Source organism: Podarcis filfolensis (assembly GCF_964270895.1).
Source record: "Podarcis filfolensis genome assembly, chromosome: 12".
Taxonomy (NCBI): Eukaryota; Metazoa; Chordata; class Lepidosauria; order Squamata; family Lacertidae; genus Podarcis; species Podarcis filfolensis.
In genome coordinates, this window is record NC_139614.1 from 49,162,178 (window position 1) to 49,182,502 (window position 20,325).

At 45.5% G+C, this 20,325-nt stretch overlaps 1 protein-coding gene across 6 annotated transcripts in view; it reads right to left on the reverse strand.

The window, feature by feature from the left end:
- LOC310745917 (sodium channel protein type 5 subunit alpha-like) overlaps positions 1 to 20,325 on the reverse strand; it is a 302,295-nt gene that overhangs the window by 185,923 nt on the left and 96,047 nt on the right. For all 6 annotated transcript variants that reach the window (XM_083579149.1, XM_083579152.1, XM_083579153.1 and 3 more), the window contains 2 exons: positions 15,289 to 15,376; positions 7,506 to 7,634 (listed from right to left, as the gene is read on the reverse strand). In XM_083579149.1, the coding sequence (XP_083435275.1) occupies positions 7,506 to 7,634; positions 15,289 to 15,376 (217 nt within the window). The remainder of the gene's footprint in view (positions 1 to 7,505; positions 7,635 to 15,288; positions 15,377 to 20,325) is intronic.

Consider the following 20,325-nt stretch of genomic DNA (forward strand, 5'->3'; position numbering starts at 1 on the left):
ACCTCTTTTCGTGTTTGGAGGGCCACTTGCTTGCAAAGAGAGTATTGACTGATAAAAGAAGAGCCAGCGGTTCTCTTCGTTACCTAAGAACGTGACAGAGATGTACAAGTGCTGCCATCCGCTCATAGTAGCTCACCTTGTCTGTGCAAGGAACATGGCGCACAGAGTTCTTGGTCCTGCTACCAGCAAGAACCATGACACAATGACCTAGACACTCTGAAAGCCAGAGCATCTTTCTTCGTGCTGACACTGCATCCCCATCTCTTCCCACTAGATTAACTAGGTGGGAACCAAAGGCCAGAACTGGATGCAATGGAGGATGTGTGGCTGCCACCGAGAGCAGGAGCTCTGCATCTCATCCTCCTCTTCCTCCTGATAACATCTAGCAATACCAAACATAGGGAAGGGGCATAGCTCAGTGGAAGAACATCTGCTTTGCATTCAGAAGGTCCTAGGATCAATCTATTGCCAGGGAGGGCTAGGAATTGGTCCCTGCCTGAAACCCTGGACAGCAACTGCTAGTCAATGCAGACAGTCCTGTGATAGATGGGCCAGTGGTCTGATGTTCTGCTTTCCCCCTCACTCCTGCAAGGCTTGGGAACTGCTGCTGTTTTCTGTGGCAACCCCAAAAGGAAAGGGGGTGCACAAACACTACAGAAATAGGTGCAGCCAAATTTGTACGAATATAATTTGCACTATTATTCCCAATGCCTTCTCCCTGAACCCGTTGAGAGTGACATTGTCTCAAAGGTAATCGCTTGGATGCTTCGTGCTCCTGGTGGGCGGAAACAGAGTCAAAGATGGATGGAATCAGAGACACAAATGCTCCAGATCAGTGTTTCCCAAACTCAGGGCACCATCTGTTTTTGGACTACAACCCCCATCATCCCTAGCTAGCAGGAACAGTGGTCAGGGCATGATGTTTTTGTAGTCCCAAAAACAGTTGGAGATCTCTGAGCTTTTGGGGGGGGGTGTTCTAGATTGACTACTTTAGAATAAAAACTGACCTGCTTCATTCTTCATCGTGGCTGCCTCAGATTAGAACCCCCAATCCTATGTAAGTTTACTTAGAAGTAAGTCCCACTGGATTTGACAGGGTCACTCTCAAATAAACATACTGATTGTTGTTGCTGCTGTTGTTGTTTAGTACAACAGACCAATGCAATTAAAGGTAAAGGTAAAGGGACCCCTGACCATTAGGTCCAGTCGTGACCGACTCTGGGGTTGCGGCGCTCATCTTGCTTTCTTGGCCGAGGGAGCCAGCATACAGCTTCCGGGTCATGTGGCCAGCATGACTAAGCCACCTCTGGTGAACCAGAGCAGCGCATGGAAACACCGTTTACCTTCCCGCCGGAGTGGTACCTATTTATCTACCTGCACTTTGACGTGCTTTTGAACTGCTAGATTGGCAGGAGCTGGGACCAAGCAAAGGGAGCTCACCCTGTCGCGGGGATTCAAACTGCCAACCTTCTGATCGGCAAGTCCTAGGCTCTGTGGTTTAACCCACAGCGCCACCCGCGTCCCAAACACCAATGCAATTACTATTCTCAAAAGGAAGCAGAGAGCAAATCCCTTTGGGGTGATTTCAGTGTGCAATGTCCACACAAACACACTCATATATGTCAGAAGCCTACCAATTTGTTCTTAGACAGTCGGGGTGTGTGTGTGGTGGTACTTCTTCTCCTCTCTGATAAGAACATAAGACTAGTCTGTTGGGTCAGGCCAATGGCCCATCTAGTCCAGCATCCTGTTCTCGCCTGTAGGAAACCAGGGAGCAGAACGTGAGCACAAGAGAATTCTCCCCTCTTGTGGTTTCCAGGAACTGGTATTCAGAAGCATTTCTGCCTCTGACCATGGAGGCACAGCACAGCTTTATCTTACATGAGTTTGTCCATAAGCCATCTAAAGCTGGTGGCAGTTGCTGCCTCTTGTGAGAGTGAGTTCCATAGTTTAATGGTTCCCAGCAAAGCGTGTTCTCCTTCATGGAGAGCACGTGTTGCGGTGGGGTCTGACAGGCCACCCCTCTGTTACTGGGTGGGATCGTATAGATGGTCATAGAAGTGATTGGGCTGTTTGAGTTACTGGGGAAATTCTGATGTTGCCAATTTGTGGGATGGACCAAGGGTTTTATATACTGAGCACGCAGCATTGAGCGTTCTCTTTCGCTGCGTGCACCGGATCACCCGCCCACCCTCCCTTATTTAGGCCTTTTGTGTTTGACCTTGCTATGCCTGTCATCATGGGGTCGTCTGCTTCGGGGGCAGGGGCCTGGTAGGAATATTGTCCATTTGGCGGATTGGCTGGTGCCATTTGGTTTTTGCCTACTGCTTAGCAAATCGTCACAACTTGTAAGGTTGTGGTTAGGCACTGGTTAATTTTTTGGTTGGTGGAGGGGCATGGATTGGCTGTGCCTGCCCCTCTAATGCTGCTGCTGCAAGGGAATTCTGTTAAAGGAATCCAGGGGCTTGCCATACTTTCGTCCGAATCCCTGGCGTGGGGCTTGGGCCGCGCAAGCCCCTGGGAGCATGCAGGGAGAGGTGAGGGCCTGGGGCTCAGCTCCATTTTCTCCCCAATATTGTTTCTTACTGGCTTTCGCTGGAATCCGGAAGTCAGTTCTGTTCCTGGGCGGGGACAGATAGTCGTAACCAACGCCTAAGCAACCACTCACATTTATGTATTTTAATAAAGTTGTGGCCAAAATTATGCCAAAAACCTTAAACAAAAATTCTGTGTGAATTGTGATTTATTTGGGGGGTGGCTTGGGGACCTCGACATGCAACTGGTATTTGAAAACATTGCTGCCTCAAACTGAGCAGGAAGACTGCAGCCATCATGACTAGTAGCCAGTGATAGCCCTCTCCTCCACGATGGGTCAGATTGCACTGTAAAGGCCTAGGGCCACTGCAAAAGGATGCTCCATGCCTTCCCCAATGGTTGTGCACTCAAGACCTCTGGTAACTAAGGAAAACAAGGGCACACTCACTCCCAATGTTCCCTTGCCTCTCCAAGCTCTCCGGAAACAGGATACGATTGTGGCACCTGCAGCTTTCGCGGCAAGCAGAGAAATCCTTGCAAGTTAGGTTATGAAAACCAATGGGAATTAGAAGCGTTAAGATTTTATTGGCGCTTAACCATATGCTTGAAAGACCTGCCTAGAGGATAGCCTAACATTTGGAGACGGCAAGCCTTCATGTGGGCTTATTAGCACAGTAGGTTTCCATTGTAGCTGCAGCGAAGCTAATGAGGCCTTGCCACCGTTTCCTGATGGAGCCAGCGTTTAACTTAACAAATTTATCACCTGATAACAGCCCAATTAATCCAGGCAACCATTAAATGGGATGGGCTGTGCAGATCTAAAGGTTTCGTTTATGAAGCTTCCTGGACTGAAGTCCCAGGCAGCTTGTGCTCCTGTAACTGAGGTAGGAAGAATGCTCTCATACGAAAGGACAAGAGATGGAGAGCCTCTGGCCTGTGGTCTCCTGAGGCCATTTTGGCCAGGAGTCCTGCAACTTTCTAGCCAGGCACCAGGCACCCAGATTATGGGCATAAGGCACCATGGGAAAAGTTAATTTCCGACGGTCAGAATGCTCTTTTTTATTTTTACGGAAGGGACTTTATTAAAGAAACAGGCAATGGCAGGGGCCTTTAGACTTTTAAACAAAAGTTGATTTAATTTTTTTTAAACTGCATTGTTTATTTGTTTTTTTGCAAACAACCCTAAAGCAGTTGCCAGTGAAGCCAGAGTTCAGGTTATAAAAGCCAATTTGATACTTGCAATGACAGTGGGAGTCAAAGCTTAAGGTACCTCCACTTAAGTGCTTGCCGGAACTGCAGCCAAGACTTTTTTTAAAAAAGGGGGGGGTGGACGAGATTTTTAAACTCAGGCGGAATTGCCTGGTTGTCGTGGCAATGCCCTTTTCTGCGCCATTACTTCCCTTCCCTTTAAAAATGTCTTTCCAGTACAATTACTTTTATTTTTTTCAAAAATAAAATAAAATGGCAGTGCCTATTGACTGCCCCCCCCCCCCGCCGGCGTGCCTTTACAGCCCTTGTCGCCTGCGATACCTTAATTTGCTCTTTGCTCTGGGTGTTCCTATTTCAGTTCCCTTCGGCCGGCCAACTCAGCAGCTGTCCTGAATAGGAGATCCTTTTTTTGTTTTCATTTGCAGGGAGCGGGCTTAGGGCTGGATAATTAAGAATTCGCTTTGAACAGAAGACGAGAGCCCAGCCAAGACGTAAGCTAGCAGGCTGCCAGGCCAGCCACTGTCCTGCCAAGAGAGCAGGCGGGCAGTCCACCTAATAGGCAAGCCCAGGCGGTTGCCAGAATCTGCCTATTGGCCAGGGGGCGGGGGAGAGAAAGCAACCCAAGACTGCAGCAAAAGGGTTCCAGCCCTGCGGTGCACTCTGGCCCTAATTGGGACGGCAGCCGTGTGGGTTTTCCTTCCGCCATGCCAGACTAGAGTCCTGACACAGCGATACTGCCAGGTTCTGCAAAGTGCAGACCAACAGGATGCTGTCCTTGTGTAAGGCTTTTTTTTTCATAATAAAGAAAAACCCACAACTGTTGGTGCCAAAACTTGGAAAGAATCAGTAGGGCGGGACCATGCAAGTCTACCACACTACCTAGCACATCAGCATAGGAGCATAGGAAGTTGTAACATACCTGATTAATATTCTACCGCCTTTTAAATGTGTCTGTGGGAAAGGGGTGGTGGTTGTTGTTTTGCTGTATTGTTTAATTATTCACCTGTTTTTATCCTGTATGTTATTCTGTGAACTGCCCTGAGATCTTATGATGAAGGGTGGCATATAAATGAAATAATAATAATAATAATAATAATAATAATAATAATAATAATACTGACACATCTTTGATAGTTCCAGCTCAGTACTGCCTAGACTGACTGCAGTGGTTCTCCAGGATTTCCCTTTTAAATGCATTCTTGGGAGGGTCTGGGGTTTTGTAGGGCTTTTTGGTTCTTGTTTTTATATATGCTGGAAGCCACCCAGTCAGATGAGTGGGGTACAAATAATAAATTGCTGTTGTTGTTCTTATTATGTTTTTATATTGTATTTTTATGTTGTGAACCATCCTGAGATCTACAGATTAAAGGAGGTATGCAAATTTAATTTAAAAAATAAACAATAAATTTCAAGCCCCCTGGTCATAGAATTGTAGAGATGGAGAGGACCAAAAAAGTGCCATCTAGTCCAGGAATCTTTTGCCCATCATGGGACTCAAACCCACGACTCTGAGATTAAGAGGCTCATGCTCTACTGACTGAGCTATCCCACCTGGACGCGTCAGCAATTGCAACGTAGGACCTTCTACGTGCAAAGCAGATGCCTTGCCACTGAGCTACGGCCTTTCCCCCAAGTGATTAAGAAGCTGTGTCATACTGAGTCCAGAATTTGGCCCATCTAGCTCAGTGTATTGTCTACACTGACTGGCAGAAGCTCTCCAGGGTTTCAGACATGGGGTGCCCCAGTGCTACCTGGAGAGGCTGGGGATTGAACCTGGAAGAATGCAAAGCAGATGCTGAAGCCCTGAGCCATGATCCCTCTCCAGCAGCCAGAGGTGGAAAGAACTGGAGAGGAAAGAGGAGGAAGGAGGAAGGGATTCCAGGAGATGGAGGGAGGCAAGGGGAGAGGAAGTCCAGGTGGACTGTCTCCTCCCCACAAAGGACCATCTACCATCAGCTGCCCTGTGGGAAAGGATCCCAATGACCTGCCCTACGTGTTGATATTGTTTATTGTGGTTTGAAGTACACTTTGAAGCAGCTTTGGGAGCCTCCTGAAAGGTGGGGTATAAACAGTTCAGATTAATAAATAAAAACTCTGCTGTTGCTTGCCCTGTTTGAAAGCCAAAGCGGGCATTTGATCTTGAAGCTATGCTAGCGGGGAGGAAACCCCCTACAATCTGTTACCAGCAGCAGTTCTAAAGGAGCCTCGCCGCCATGGGAAATGGCTGTGCAGGCTTTCAGCATGTTCACACAGGTAAAACTACAGGTGTACGCAATGGAGGGAAGAAGAATTTGCTGGAGCCGAGCTGAAATTTCAGCTGTTCGGTCCCAGTTTTGGAGGTGGGGGAGAAGCATTCGCGATGAAAGTGATGGGCAGAACATCGTCTAAGGAAATTCTGCTCTACAGAGTGTCACCGGGTGGCGTCCCCCAAATTGATATTTTCTGTTGTCCTGTGGAGTGTCCTTCTTTCTGCTGTATGTGAAGAAGCAACCACCAGCTGCTTCAGAGGTTTTGTAAGAACATACGTTTTGACCCAGACTTTTCCTGACCCATAAGACTGAGCCCTGCTTGATGTGTATGAATGCCCTGGTTCTCTATTTGATTGGCTTCCATATGTTTTATACTGTTAGATTCATAGAACTGTGGAGCTGGAAGGAACACAAAGGGTCCCTAGACCAGCCTCTTGCAATGAAGGAATGCTGTTTTATCGGTTTTAGGTCGTATTTTTGTTTCAACTGATACAGCACATAGTGAAAACTGCTTAAATGGTCTTTTTCTTCTTCTTCCTTTGAAATATCGAGCAGTTAATAAACACTTATTTATAAGTAAGTAAATGAAATGCGCCTCTCCTAGTTTGCATTTCAGGGTGTTTTGAGGGCTATTCTGGGATGGGAATGGGAAGCACAACTGGCAAACTGCCAGTGAGGGGACAGGATATTTCTCTCTCTCCTAGAACTCCCCTTGGAATGAACAATGCCAAATTATGACACAAGATCATTCCAGAGGCAATAATGGGAATCAAAGTCTGTTATTAGAGATCCTGTATCCTCCTCCCTACCTCACAGTTCCCAGGATTCTCTGACAAGAGAAAAACACAAGATTTGTAGATTTCTGGAATTCCCAGATCCTTCACATTTCATGGATCTGAAATTCCCGGGGTTCTCTGAGGAGAGTGGATCCCTATCCTATCCACTTTAAGTCTGCGGTACAGACATGTCATTGGTCATGGCCATGCAAAGACAGTTTCTAAGCAGGTTGGGAATTGCCTGGGAGTCCAGTCAAAGTAGTCGAGACTAGACTCCCCACACTGGACTGTTTCTTATCTGAAGAAGGACCTCCATTTGAGGCAGATTTCCCAGGAGCCATAAACTGGGTTGATTAAGTCTTCAACTTATTCTAAATCACTGTTGATGCCATTTTGGTTCTCTTGGTGCAGGTGAAAATAGCTGCTTTTCTGGGCTCTGGGACTTGCAACATGTCCCATGTGTTGGGGCTACTACATCAATAAAAGTGGTTAATAAATTCCATTCCAGCAAGAGCCCTGGCTTGGGTTAAATGGGTGGACATGGGTTGCCTGCACAACTGAGAAAGAACAAAAGAATCCCATATCAGCCTCGTTGCTCCAGGACCGTTAAAGCACATGAATTTCTTGCTAGGATAGCAGGGAAGTCATGGGGAGTTTATGGGAGCAGGGGAAGAAAACCTCGGTCCTGATCTAGCCAATCACCTTTTAGGAGAGGAATGAGAAAAATGCTACTTACGCCATGACAATAACAGAAAAATCTAGCCAGTTCCATGGGTCCCGGAGGAAGGTGAATTCCGTCATACAAAATCCTCTCGCCAGAATTTTTATCAATGATTCAAAAGTGTAAATGCCGGTGAAGGTATACCTGCAAAGGAGGGGTTGGGGGGAGTGTTAAAAGGTCCAAGAAAAAGAGAGACAGAGTGTGTGTGTCAGTAGTTGTGGGGAGAGATAATATATATCCCGTTCATCACCCAACAATCGACAACAATCTGCACGTGTGAAAAGGGCACTGGGGTCAAAACACCACAAAAGCTTTCATTTAACCATCCAGCATTGCTTCAAACTCAGTGCATTCCGATGGGTGCAGTTCACCCGTGCTACTGCAAATCATTAAATGGTGTACCTGCATGTTCATTTTCCTGAGTTTATTGCTCCAGCCAAAGGCCATGACAAACTCATATTAGGCAACTACATTAATAAAATAATACAGAACATACATCCATAATATAAAAGAGACTTTGCCAAGTCCCTGAGCATTAAAACACAGTTTCCTTGTGCATCTCTGACAGCTCCAATTCTAAAATTATTCCGCCTTTTAAAAATCTAATTTGCTAACACCCATGGATGTAAGTTACCAGAGACACCAACAAACTCAAATCCATCTTGATTTAAGATTAAATCTCCAAATCGCCACAACAATTTATAGCAATTCCATCTACAGTGGTACCTCGGGTTACATATGCTTCAGGTTACAGACGCTTCAAGTTACAGACTCTGCTAACCCAGAAATAGTGCTTCAGGTTAAGAACTTTGCTTCAGGATGGGAGCAGAAATCATGCTTCAGCGGCGCGGCGGCAGCAGGAGGCCCCATTAGCTAAAGTGGTGCTTCAGGTTAAGAACAGTTTCAGGTTAAGAACAGACCTCCGGAACGAATTAAGTACTTAACCTGAGGTACCACTGTATCTCCCTTTTCCTGATTTTTTTTTTTTTTTTTTTTTTTTTGCAACTACTGCATATAGTATCACTCTTTGTGTGATGAAGCTATTATTGTCACTCAAAAGAAACTGTACCATTTCTGCCAGGATGTGCCTGCTAGCTTGGGTGAACAAAGGTTTTAGAAAGTGATCTCTTGGATCTCTATATAAGGAGCAGGCTAACAGATAATGAGTTATATCTTCCACCTGAGGTTGACCACAAATAAAAAGTCTGTCTACGTACAGGACCTTGGTTGTATGTAGCAGCCATCCCAGACTGCAGTGGGCTTCAACTGAAAACACAGCTCAGTAAAGGCATTTCTTAAGGAAACTGGTGAGAGTTTGGTCGAATAACTAGCTCTAAAATGCTCTGTTCTCAAGAACAGATATCAAGGGGGAAATTTGGTGTTTCAAATTAGTTGCAACTAAGAGCCAATCCCTTAGTTGACATTTATTCAATGTCAAAGCAGAGTTCCGGAAAATATTAATAGTGTTAAACCTCTTGATAAGCTGATTTCCAGAGTTGGTTATCACCCAATTCTGTATAACACAGTGCAGGGAAATGCTTAACAGGCATTGTAGCAACTTTTAAAATATACTTTAACTGAGTGCAGTCTGCTCCTGCCTTAATGTGGCTACCCAGATTCTGTACAGACATGAGTGCCTGGAATGCTCTGGTCCATGGGGTCACGAAGAGTCGGACATGACTAAACGACTAAACAACAACAACAGATTCTGTACAAAGAAGAGCTGTTGATGTTCCTGAAGGTAGAGAGTTTAGCTTCCAAAAGAACTTATTCTGCACGGTTTCCAAACCTTTAATGGAGCTCAAACCACAGAGCCTATGAGTAAGCACTTTGCTACCAAATATCTTTAAGGCAGGTTTAATCAGCTGCCCTTCTTTATTGTAATAGAACTTTATCAATCCCCCTATGTTTTTTTGTGCTTTGACTTTCACTGCTCCTATATGACACTTCCAAGACAGGGCTTAATTAAAGAATATGCCCAGGTATCTAAACGAGCGAAATGGTTCTCATGCTCTACCGACTGTAGTTTTCTGATCTAAGCACCATTTATACACAGGCCTGTGCCAAAAATCATAACATTGGTCTTAAGAATAATTTATAGAAAGTATGCACTGAACACCTCCAAGAAATTTTTGAGACATAATCAAGAAAGAGGAACACTAAATAATCTGGATACATGAAATATTGAGATCTTCCTGTTCCTAATTACTGGATAGAGTAAAAGTTTGCATTGGCATTGTTTACATGGCACCAAATCATTAATATAAAAGTTTAAAAGAATGGGAGTCAGAAAGCAACCTTGCTTCACTCCTTGTGACATTTTAAAAGCATCAGTCATACCACCATTTAAACCTACTCTGACCCTCATTTCTGTATGGTTCTTGGGTCAACAGCAGAAGTCTGCAGTCGATGTTAGCAATTTGAAATTTCTCCCACAGTCCGTTTCGATTAATAGAGTCAAATGCAGCAGAAAGATCAATAAAGGCTACATAAAGATTGTTCTTAGTATATTTCCTTATAATATGGTTCAGAGTGAAACAGTGATCAATGGCACTGTGTCCTCCTCTGAATTCCACTTCTTCTTCATGAATAATGTTATTTTTGCAACGGTCTGGTCATTTTTTGAAGGAGATACCATGCAGGGACACGGGTGGTGCTGTGGGTTAAACCGCAGAGCCTAGGACTTGCGGATCAGAAAGTTGGCGGTTCGAATCCCTGTGACAGGGTCTTTGCTCGGTCCCTGCTCCTGCCAACCTAGCAGTTCGAAAGCACAAAAAGTGCAAGTAGATAAATAGGTTCTGCTCCGGCGGGAAGGTAAACGGCATTTCCGTGCGCTGCTCTGGTTTGCCAGAAGCGGCTTAGTCATGCTGGCCACACGACCCGGAAGCTGTACGCCGGCTCCCTCAGCCAATAAAGCGAGATGAGTGCCGCAACCCCAGAGTTGGCCACGACTGGACCTAATGGTCAGGGGTCCCTTTACCTTTACTATGCATGTTGCCATGACCAGTCGTGACCGACTCTGGGGTTGCGGCGCTCTATCCCGACTTCCTTTTCACAATATCAGGGCCGGTTACAATGATGAACACGTAAATATAAGATACAAAATGTGAAATGATCCAGTAGCACCTAAGGTAAAAGGTAAAGGGACCCCTGACCAATAGGTCCATTTGTGAACAACTCTGGGACTGCAGTGCTCATCTCTGGCCACATGACCCGGAAGTTGTACGCCGGCTCCCTGGGCCAGTAAAGCGAGATGAGCACTGCAATCCCAGTTGTTCACAACTGGACCTATTGGTCAGGGGTCCCTTTACCTTAGGTGCTACTGGATCATTTCACATTTTGTATCTTATATTTACGTGTTCATCGTTGTAACCGGCCCTGATATTGTGAAATGGAAGTCGGGATAGAGCGCCGCAACCCCAGAGTCGGTCACGACTGGACCTAATGGTAAGGGGTCCCTTTACCTTTACCATGCATATACTGTAGCTTGGAGGAGATGTCTAACAAGCTAACTGGGTGATAGTTTTGTGGATCCTTCCTACCCCCTTTCTTATAAATCGGTGAAATACCCATTTTCCACCCAGAGGGCATTTGGCCTGTATTGTTTATGGTGGTGAATAAGCCAGCCAGGATAGGAACCCACCATTCTAAGGTGGACTCATATCCTCTCCAGGAGCTTTATTTGATTTCTTGCCGGAAATAAGGGCCTTTATCTCATCACAGGAGACTTGTTCCCATTCAGGTATGTTTGAGAAATCCTTGCTTGTGCACATGATTATCCAGCATGTTTGATAGGGCCTGAGGCACAAGAACTAGCAACATGCATAGTAAAGGTAAAGGGACTCCTGTCCATTAGGTCCAGTCGTGACCGACTCTGGGATTGTGGGGCTCATCTCGCTTTATTGGCCAAGGGAGCCGGCGTACAGCTTCCAGGTGATGTGGCCAGCATGGCTAAGCCGCTTCTGGCAAATCAGAGCAGCGCACGGAAACGCCATTTACCTTCCCGCCAGAGCGGTACCTATTTATCTACTTGCACTTTGACGTGCTTTCGAACTGCTAGGTTGGCAGGAGCTGGGACCGAGCAATGGGAGCTCACCCCATCGCGGGGATTCAAGCCGCTGACCTTCTGATCGGCAAGTCCTAGGCTCTGTGGTTTAACCCACAGCACCACCCGCATCCCTAGCAACATGCATACTACCCTACTTATTTGGATACAGGAGATGCCAAGCATGTGCCAAATATGCACCTGTGCATAATTTGCCAGTTGCTTAAGAGGCCCTGGGTTTTGTGTACTTTGCTGTAATGGAAATGATAAAGGAGTAAGATTTTGTGGGACGCAGTGAAGATTGCAAAGAACTGTAGCATCCACAGTAAGCCTTTTTAAAAATCTGCTGCTGACAGAGCCACGTGAAGGCAGCTGGCTCTCTTCATTTCTCTAGCTTAAATTTTGCATTGTGCTTTAAGTGGCTATTTGCATGGGATTTTCCATGTTGTTTTATCTCCAGAGAAGCTCGCCACAATTCATGCATGCAAGTCAAGCCACACACAGAGACAGAAGGTCTCAATCCATTCCTAAGTGAACGCCCATTTTGCACGTGTTGGATCCTAAGTCTGTTCCACCTCATTTACTCATTAAACTACTATAATAATTATTATTAATCTGCATGGATTTTTTTTATCTCAATAATACTTAAATGGGCATTTCATCACAGCCTTTTTAAATATGTATTTTATCTCAACGTACATATTTCTAAATGGATTTTGTCCTAAATTATGCATTTTAAAACTTTTTAAAAGTCGAAAAGCTGATCTGCACATTAGTCCAGGAGGTTCAGGTCAGGTAAGTTCCCACTGGAATTCAGAGATATCAAATTCCTGAAGCAGACTACACACCCCACAGGAGGTGAAAACAATTTGACCTGGGGCAAAATTCCTCTGTGAACCCCAAAATGAGAGCCAGACAAGATGTAAAACAGTGTGTTCCTGTGCAGAATTTGCTATTCTGCACTGAGATACAGTGATGGCAACAAGCCTAAATGTTTTTAAACAGGAGAAAATGGTTATGACAAAAATCATGGAGGCCTATTATGGGCTACCAGTCCTGACACCTAAACAGAACTTCCATGTGTGGGAAACATACAAACATAAGACAAACCCTACTATTAGTTCTGTTACCACTACCACTAACTAATAAAAATGTCACAAACTATTCTTCATAAATAAAAGCAAAGTTTTTACAAGCCACACACCCTGAGGTAAGAAAACATGCTGCTGTTGATAGGTTTAGCACAGGGATTCCCAAACTGGGGGTCTCCAGCTGTTTTTGGACTACAACTCCCATCATCCCTGACCACTGCTCCTGCTGGCTAGGGATGATGGGAGTTGTAGTCCAAAAAATGGATGGTGACCCAGGTTTGGGAATCCCTGGTCTAGCAGAAGGGTGGGGAACCTCAGAGCCAAGGGCTGCAGGTAACCCTCCACACACACACACACACACCCTCTCTCTCCAGCCTTTGGGGTTCTCCACATGCTGAAATCTCTCACTGCCGCTACTCCAACACTGTTCTGGAGTGCTTTTTCCTGTAAGGGAATATTCCTTGTCATGCAGTCCAAGGAAGGTTGCTCACGGGGGGATGTGGCCCTTGAGCTGCCAAAAATACAATAAAATTTTAAAAATCCCCTGCTCCTGGTTTTAACATTTGGAAGGAGGGAAAGAATATCACAGCATTTTCACCGTTTCTGGAAGTTGCGGCCTGCGTGTTCCCCACGAACCTGACTCAAAGAAGGGCATCTTTGTCATCCTCTCCTCCAGCGCCAGCCACCAGGAGCAGATGGCCGTGTTTATCATCCGTCAGTCAAAAATAAAAAGTGGGTTCTGGTTGGCTCAATGAGCCACACTAATTGTTTAATGCACTGCACTTAGTTTAAGCTTTTGCATCTGGTATCTATTTTCATAAGGAAGAACTTGCAGGGATGCAAACTTGCTCTGCTTAATTTTATTTTGTTTTAAATAGCAGGCTTGGGAGGGAAGCAGGGATTATATCTTCCCCCGCCCCCGCTCCCTCCCAGGCCGATGGAAACTCAGCTAGTGTTCCTAAATGAGGTGTCCAGCTAAGCTTCAGAAACATTTATATAATCAAAAGCCAATTCTCCAAGTGCCATTACTCTCTGGGGAATGCGTGGCCCTCCAGATGTTGTTGGTTGGTCACTGTGAGAACAGGATCTCCGGCTGTTTTTGGACTACAACTCCCAACATCCTGTGCTAGCAAGACCAGTGGTCAGGGATGATGGGAACTGTAGTCCAAAAAGCAGCTGGAGACCCCAAGTTTGGGAAATGATCTAGAGCAGGCATAGGCAAACTCCGGCCCTCCAGATGGTCCTGTTAGCTAGGGATGATGGGAATTGTAGTCCCAAACATCTGGAGGGCCAGAGTTTGCCTATGTCTGATCTAAAGGCTCCTGCCCCCATGTGGTCCTTCCTCTAGTGAGCTATGGCAGGGTCACATGCTGAGGAGGAGGGCTGGTTCTTTACAGCTCCTGTTACGTTCTGTGGGGCAAACTAAATCAAATGCACGTGGAAAAACTGCTCATGGAAGGCCAAAGCTGGTATCTGTTAAGTATAACTGGTTTAATTCACACCGAAATGGGAATACCTGTATGCATTGGTGAAAGGGTTTAACTTGAAGATTCCACTGAAGGTAAATTAAGAGCAAAAAGGAGCTCTCTGAGCTGCCATGATGGGCTGATAATTAACTCCAGTTACAGATAGGTAGCCGTGTTGGTCTGCCATAGTCAAAACAAAAAACTTTTTTCCTTCCAGTAGCACCTTAAAGACCAACTAAGTTAGTTCTTGGTAAGAAGTGTGCATGCACACGAAAGCTCATACCAAGAACTAACTTAGTTGGTCTTTAAGGTGCTACTGGAAGGAAAAAATTTTTTTGTTTTGATAATTAACTGTTATTGTTCTCAGATAGCTCTGAGCTTTAACCTTAGATCACACAAGAAGGTATTGAATGGCAAATTCGCCATCTTCCGAAGGGTGGTGGCTGGAGTTCTTCGTTCCTAGGCTCTGTGAGAGTGAGGGTGAGAGAGAGACAGACCTCTGTTTCTGGGTCTGTTGGAATTATTTCATATTTTGTAAGATGCCGAGCCTACGCCTTTTCTGCCATATGTCTCATGGAACTGTTTGGATGTATCATTTGATACATCTTCTGTTCTGAAGAAAGTTCTACAGGTAAACTTTTGAACAATCTAATGTGTCTGGACGATGCTTCATTTAAAAAGGAATCAGTTTTTAGGCACCAAGTCCCTTCAAACTGCACAGTATGTTTGATCTGTATCAACCACAACTACCACAGACACACACTTTATTCCACTGATGGCTCCAATTCTTTGACTCTGCCCCCATATCTGATTTTCCTGAATTCAGGTCCAACTAGAAAAAATAATTCCAGAATCGGAGGCTGCACAATTATGCTACACAGCTCCTTTGGTTCTTTTCCGCTTACTACATGAGTGAGAGAGATCACATTTTTTGTGAGAAAACACCAGCCAGTCACACATTGGGGCATCTGCCTTGCAAATAATGCTCTTTAAATGTTCTGGTTTGTGATTTAGAGCAAGGCAAACACACCTTCTCTCAGTGGATCTGTTTCAAGAGCGCGCATGCATGCCAAGAAATGCCCGTGATCCCGCAAATGAACATGCAGAGCGGTTCTGATACGAAGCAGTCAAATGGCAAATGGGAGGTTTCAAAAAGAGGGATAGAGAGAGAGAGAAAAAATCAGCAAAATACTTACTCAACGTATTTGTTCCAAGGAGGGAGTTCAGACCATGCCATGAACACACAGTTGGTTAAAATAGTGCACATGATAAACATACTGAATAATGTAAAAGCACAAGTTAAGGAAAGTACTTTGAATGAGTATTTAAAAACAAAAAACCCAGCCCTTGCACTTCGCACTACAAGCAACATCACAACCCTTTCCTGGTTTGTTCCTGTTCATCATTCCCATGTAAAGTGTGATTGCACATTAAGGAAGGGTCTGTAAGAAATCTTAAGTGAGCAAATTCACCGCAAGTTCATAAACCAAACTGACTTAAAATTTACAGAATGTTCCCTATTGAAGGAGAATTACATGAAGATGATGTACAGATGGTACACAACACCAGTGCAGTTAGGGAAAATGTACAAAACTAGTTCAAATATATGTTGGAAGTGTAAGGAAAAGGAGGGGACATTTTATCATACGTGGTGGGATTGTAAGGTAATTAAAAAAAATTGGGAAATGATATGCAACGAATTGAAGAAAATGTTCCATTTAACATTTGTTTAAAAACCTGAAGCATTTTTTATTAGGGATTGTAGGGAAAGATCTGCCAAAAAACCTGAAAAACATCTTCATGTATGTGACAACGGCCATGAGAGTTTTACTAGCACAAGGATGGAAGACTGAAGAAACCCCAACTAAAGAATCATGGCAAGAAAAATTGATGGACTATGCAGAACTGGCAAAACTGACATACAAGCTACGGGACAAGGATAACTGTGACTTTAAAGATGAATGGGAACCCTTTACAAAGTATTTGAAGGCGCAACAAAGCGAACTGGACTCCTTGGCTGGTTTTGAATAAACATTCACAAACTTTTTATTGATAATAATCAGCTAAATAGTTTGAGGATCTATACAACTGTGTAACATGCAAAAAACAGCATTTTTAGAGAAATCAAAGACTGGAACTGAGGGAAGTTGGGGGTGGGGGCGGGTGGGTTCTATGGGGGAGGGAGGGGGAGGGAGGAAAAATGGGGGGGAAATAAGGATGATATATTTCTGGATAATATGTTTTGTTTTAATTGTGAATAAAAAGTTATTAAAAAAAATAAAAATAAACCAAACTTCCACTGGCAAGAGAGCACCCTTCCGCAAACAAAAACCAATGCTCTCTGAGTGTGCGAGTGATACAATGGCTGTGCAAAACAGATCAGTCGTTAAATACATGCTCTTCTTCTTAACGAAGGTCATAAGAACTCCTGAGAGATGGAGCCACCTCTGCTATTTATTCCGGGCAAACGCTGGCTTGTTCCAAGTACCATGCTTTCTAGTTTTCCAGCCCATGGACTGGGAGGCTGACACACTCCATCTAGGCTGGTGTTGCTTGTTTTGACTGGCAGCAGCTCTGCAGGGTCTGGGGCAGAGAAGGGTCTTTCCCATTTCTTGCTACCTAGCGGTCTGTTGTAGCTGGAGGTGCTGGAAACTGAACCTGCGTCCTTCTGCACGCAGAGAAGGTGCTCTGCCACGAAGCTGTGGTTCACCTCCCCAGAGTAAGACAAACCCATTCAGTCAAACCTGCTCCTCTTTATTCCAGTGTAAGTGACTCTGCAGGGTTTGTCTGCATCAGAAGCAATCAAATGACTGAGGAGCACCTGATGGAGAGACATGGAAGATGGAGAAACTGCCCCTAGTGGGACACCTGCTGGAATGCAGTGGTGCCAGGGCCACAAATCGGTCAGAAACACAGCAAGCTAATACAGCTGGCGTCAACCCAGTGCCCTCGAGTTTCTGCTGGTATCACTGACACAGACTGGCAGCAGTTCTCCAGGGGTTCACACTGCAGAATTTCCCATCCCTGCCTGGCCAGCAGCAGCAGTTGAGCCCGAGACCTTCTGCATGCAAATATCTTTTGCCACTGGGCTGCAGCAATTTCCCAACCTTTGTCCTTCCTGGGTGCCCTCTATAGGACCTCAGCAAGAGCTGGCACAGTCTAGGGGACAGAATAGCGATCTGGGATTGGAGAAATCCAGGTTCAAGTCCCATTTTTGGCCACTGAGCCAATTGCGGCCTCTCAGCCTAATCAACCTCGCAGGGTTGTTGTTATGATATCGTGTGGGAGGGATTGCGTATGCTGCCCTCAATCTCCTGGAGGAAACAGAAATATTAAAATGCAATAACTGCTAAATAATCAATCGTACACTCTCCCTGCTGCTAGAAATGTAATTCTGATTCCCCCCTCCTGCTCCCCAGAGTTTAAAATAACAGTGTATGGGTGGGGATGGTACGCACAAATACATAATCAGATTAAAAAATACTGAGAGGGAGACGTACACGTGAAATGGGGAAAGAGGGGGCCCCACAGAGATGGGATTGTGAAGTAGCCAAGCTAAGCCTCTCTTAAAATAAATTTTAAAAGGCCCCACGTTGAATGGGAGCACAGGTGCAATGGTGCAAACTCAGCATTAAAAAAAAGAGAGGCTCCGTTAAAGATGAGAGTTGGAAATGCCTGGGAAAAGAGATGTTGCAAGCTGTTTGCAAAGACCACGCGAAGGGAAGCTTGCTGAACAAGTTTTGCTTACACAAATGCTGGGAACCAAACAATCGTCTCATCAGAGTACACGGGGCTCTACAGGGTATTATAAGCAAAAGTGACAGCTCCCTGCCCCAAGGAGGTTACAATCTATCTTTAGAAAGGGAGGGAAGCAAGACAATGAGAGATCGAGGCAAGAAAATGCTGCTTAATATTTAAACACCTAGGGTTTGTTCTAGCTGGGGATGAGGACTAAGGGAGTGAAATCTAAGATTTCGTGGAAGAGGGGGAGGGACAGAGAGGTGGCATCGTGTAGCTCAGCCACCAACAACTAGGGGTGCTTCAGATTTGGGCCACCTCTGCCACCAGCCCCAGCTTGCAAAGCCATCCTGGATAGGACTGGTGGGAGCTGTAATCCAAAACATCTGGAGGGCAGCAGGTTGGCAACACCTGATGTAGCTATTCTTGGGGGGAGTTCAAGGCATAAGGACCATCACAGGAGAAGCAGAGAGGGAGGAGACCTTCAAATAGCTCAAGGACCATAAAGAAGGCTGATGGCCGAAGAACTGATGCTTTTGAATTATGGTGCTGGAGGAGACTCTTGAGAGTCCCATGGGCTGCAAGAAGATCAAACCTATCCATTCTGGAGGAAATCAGCCCTGAGTGCTCACTGGAAGGACAGATCGTGAAGCTGAGGCTCCAATACTTTGGCCACCTCATAAGAAGAGAAGACTCCTGGAAAAGACCCTGATGTTGGGAAAGATGGAGGGCACAAGGAGAAGGGGATGACAGAGGACGAGATGGTTGGACAGTGTTCTCGAAGCTACCAGCATGAGTTTGACCAAACTTTGGGAGGCAGTGGAAGACAGGAGGGCCTGGCGTGCTCTGGTCCATGGGGTCACGAAGAGTCAGACACGACTAAACGACTAAACAACAACAACAACAACAAAGTATAGATGGAGGAACAAGGGAACCACGCAGTGATACATCCCAATAATTGGTGACATATCCCAGGATGTCCAGCACTCAGATTCATTACCAGAGGCAGATCATCAAAGGAAATGCCATCCTGCTGGACATGTCTTCAATCTTCTCCTCAAGTCCGTGACTACAATGAGGCTACAGGGGACCGATGTCTGACATCAACTTGTAGCATGCCCTACATCCAAGTAGCGTAAACCTTTAAGCAGGATCTCCATTTCTGTTATGGGGGAAAAGGGACAGTTTCTCCACATCTACTGCCACTGCCACCACCAAAATAAAAAAAATCATCTCGGTTGCTAACTACCCCGGTTACTCCCGCATGAAAACTTATGAAACTAGTAATTGGACTCGAGGGGCTAGTCATCCAAAGACTGATTCAAAAACATTTTCCACTACTGGGACCTGTTCCTCCCGATGAATGACTGCAGAGAATAGCAGATGGCAAGCCTCATTTTCTGCTGTTATTACCTGATGAACATAAACACTATAAAAGGGCCTTGATCCGCCACCCAGCGGTACCTCCTCCCAAGTAAGCTAAGGGTCTTTGAAGGCAGCTCCTTACGGAATGAGCAGCAAAGGAAAATCTCCCAGAGCCAGGTTCTGACTTTCCCCACAGGTATAAACAGGAATGGGGAAAAATAAGAAGTCTTAAAAGTTGAGAGACATCACTGCTGTTCACGATGGTTGGGAGTTGCAGGACAAAACAACTGGAGGGCACCAGGCTGGGGAAGGATGGTGTAGAGTGGCTCATTCCAAAATATGGGCCACCATTAGGAAATACTTTCTGGCTGGGGTTATGCAGGACACTGTCCCAACCAGGATCCATCTCTGCAAATAGCATGTCTGAACCCTGCTGCGCACAGAGCCTGGGGCTTCTGTGCCTCTAAATCATGGGTAGGCAAACTCAGGCCCAGGGGCCGGATCCAGCCCAATCACCTTCTAAATCCGGCCCACGGATGGTCCAGGAATCAGCGTGTTTTTACATGAGTAGAATGTGTCCTTTTATTTAAAATGCATCTCTGGGTTATTTGTGGGATCTGCCTGATGTTTTTACATGAGCAGAACGTGTCCTTTTATTTAAAATGCATCTCTGGGTTATTTGTGGGGCATAGGAATTCATTCATTTCCCCCCCAAAAAAATATACTCCGGCCCCCCACAAGGTCTGAGGGACAGTGGACCGGCCCCCTGCTGAAAAAGTTTGCTGGCGCCTGCTCTAAATACAGGGTAGGAGAACCTTAAGCCCAGGGGATAAAGGTGACCTTCCAGGCCTCTCTGTCCAGCCCTTGGGACTCCCACTAGGCCCCTCCCCTGGCCACACACCCTCTTACCAAGCCACGCCCATTGCAAGGCCTGGCATACAAAGAGAAAAATGCTGCAATCTCTGAAATTCCCCCTCTTGCACAACGGCACTGCTACAATAAGTGCCTGTGCATGCTGCGGTGTCCAGGAGAACCTTGCAAGATATTATCCCCGTGTTAAGAGAAATGGAGGGTATGGGGAGCTGAAATTCTGGGATAGTGGGTTGATGGCAGAAGCAGGGTTTTAACTT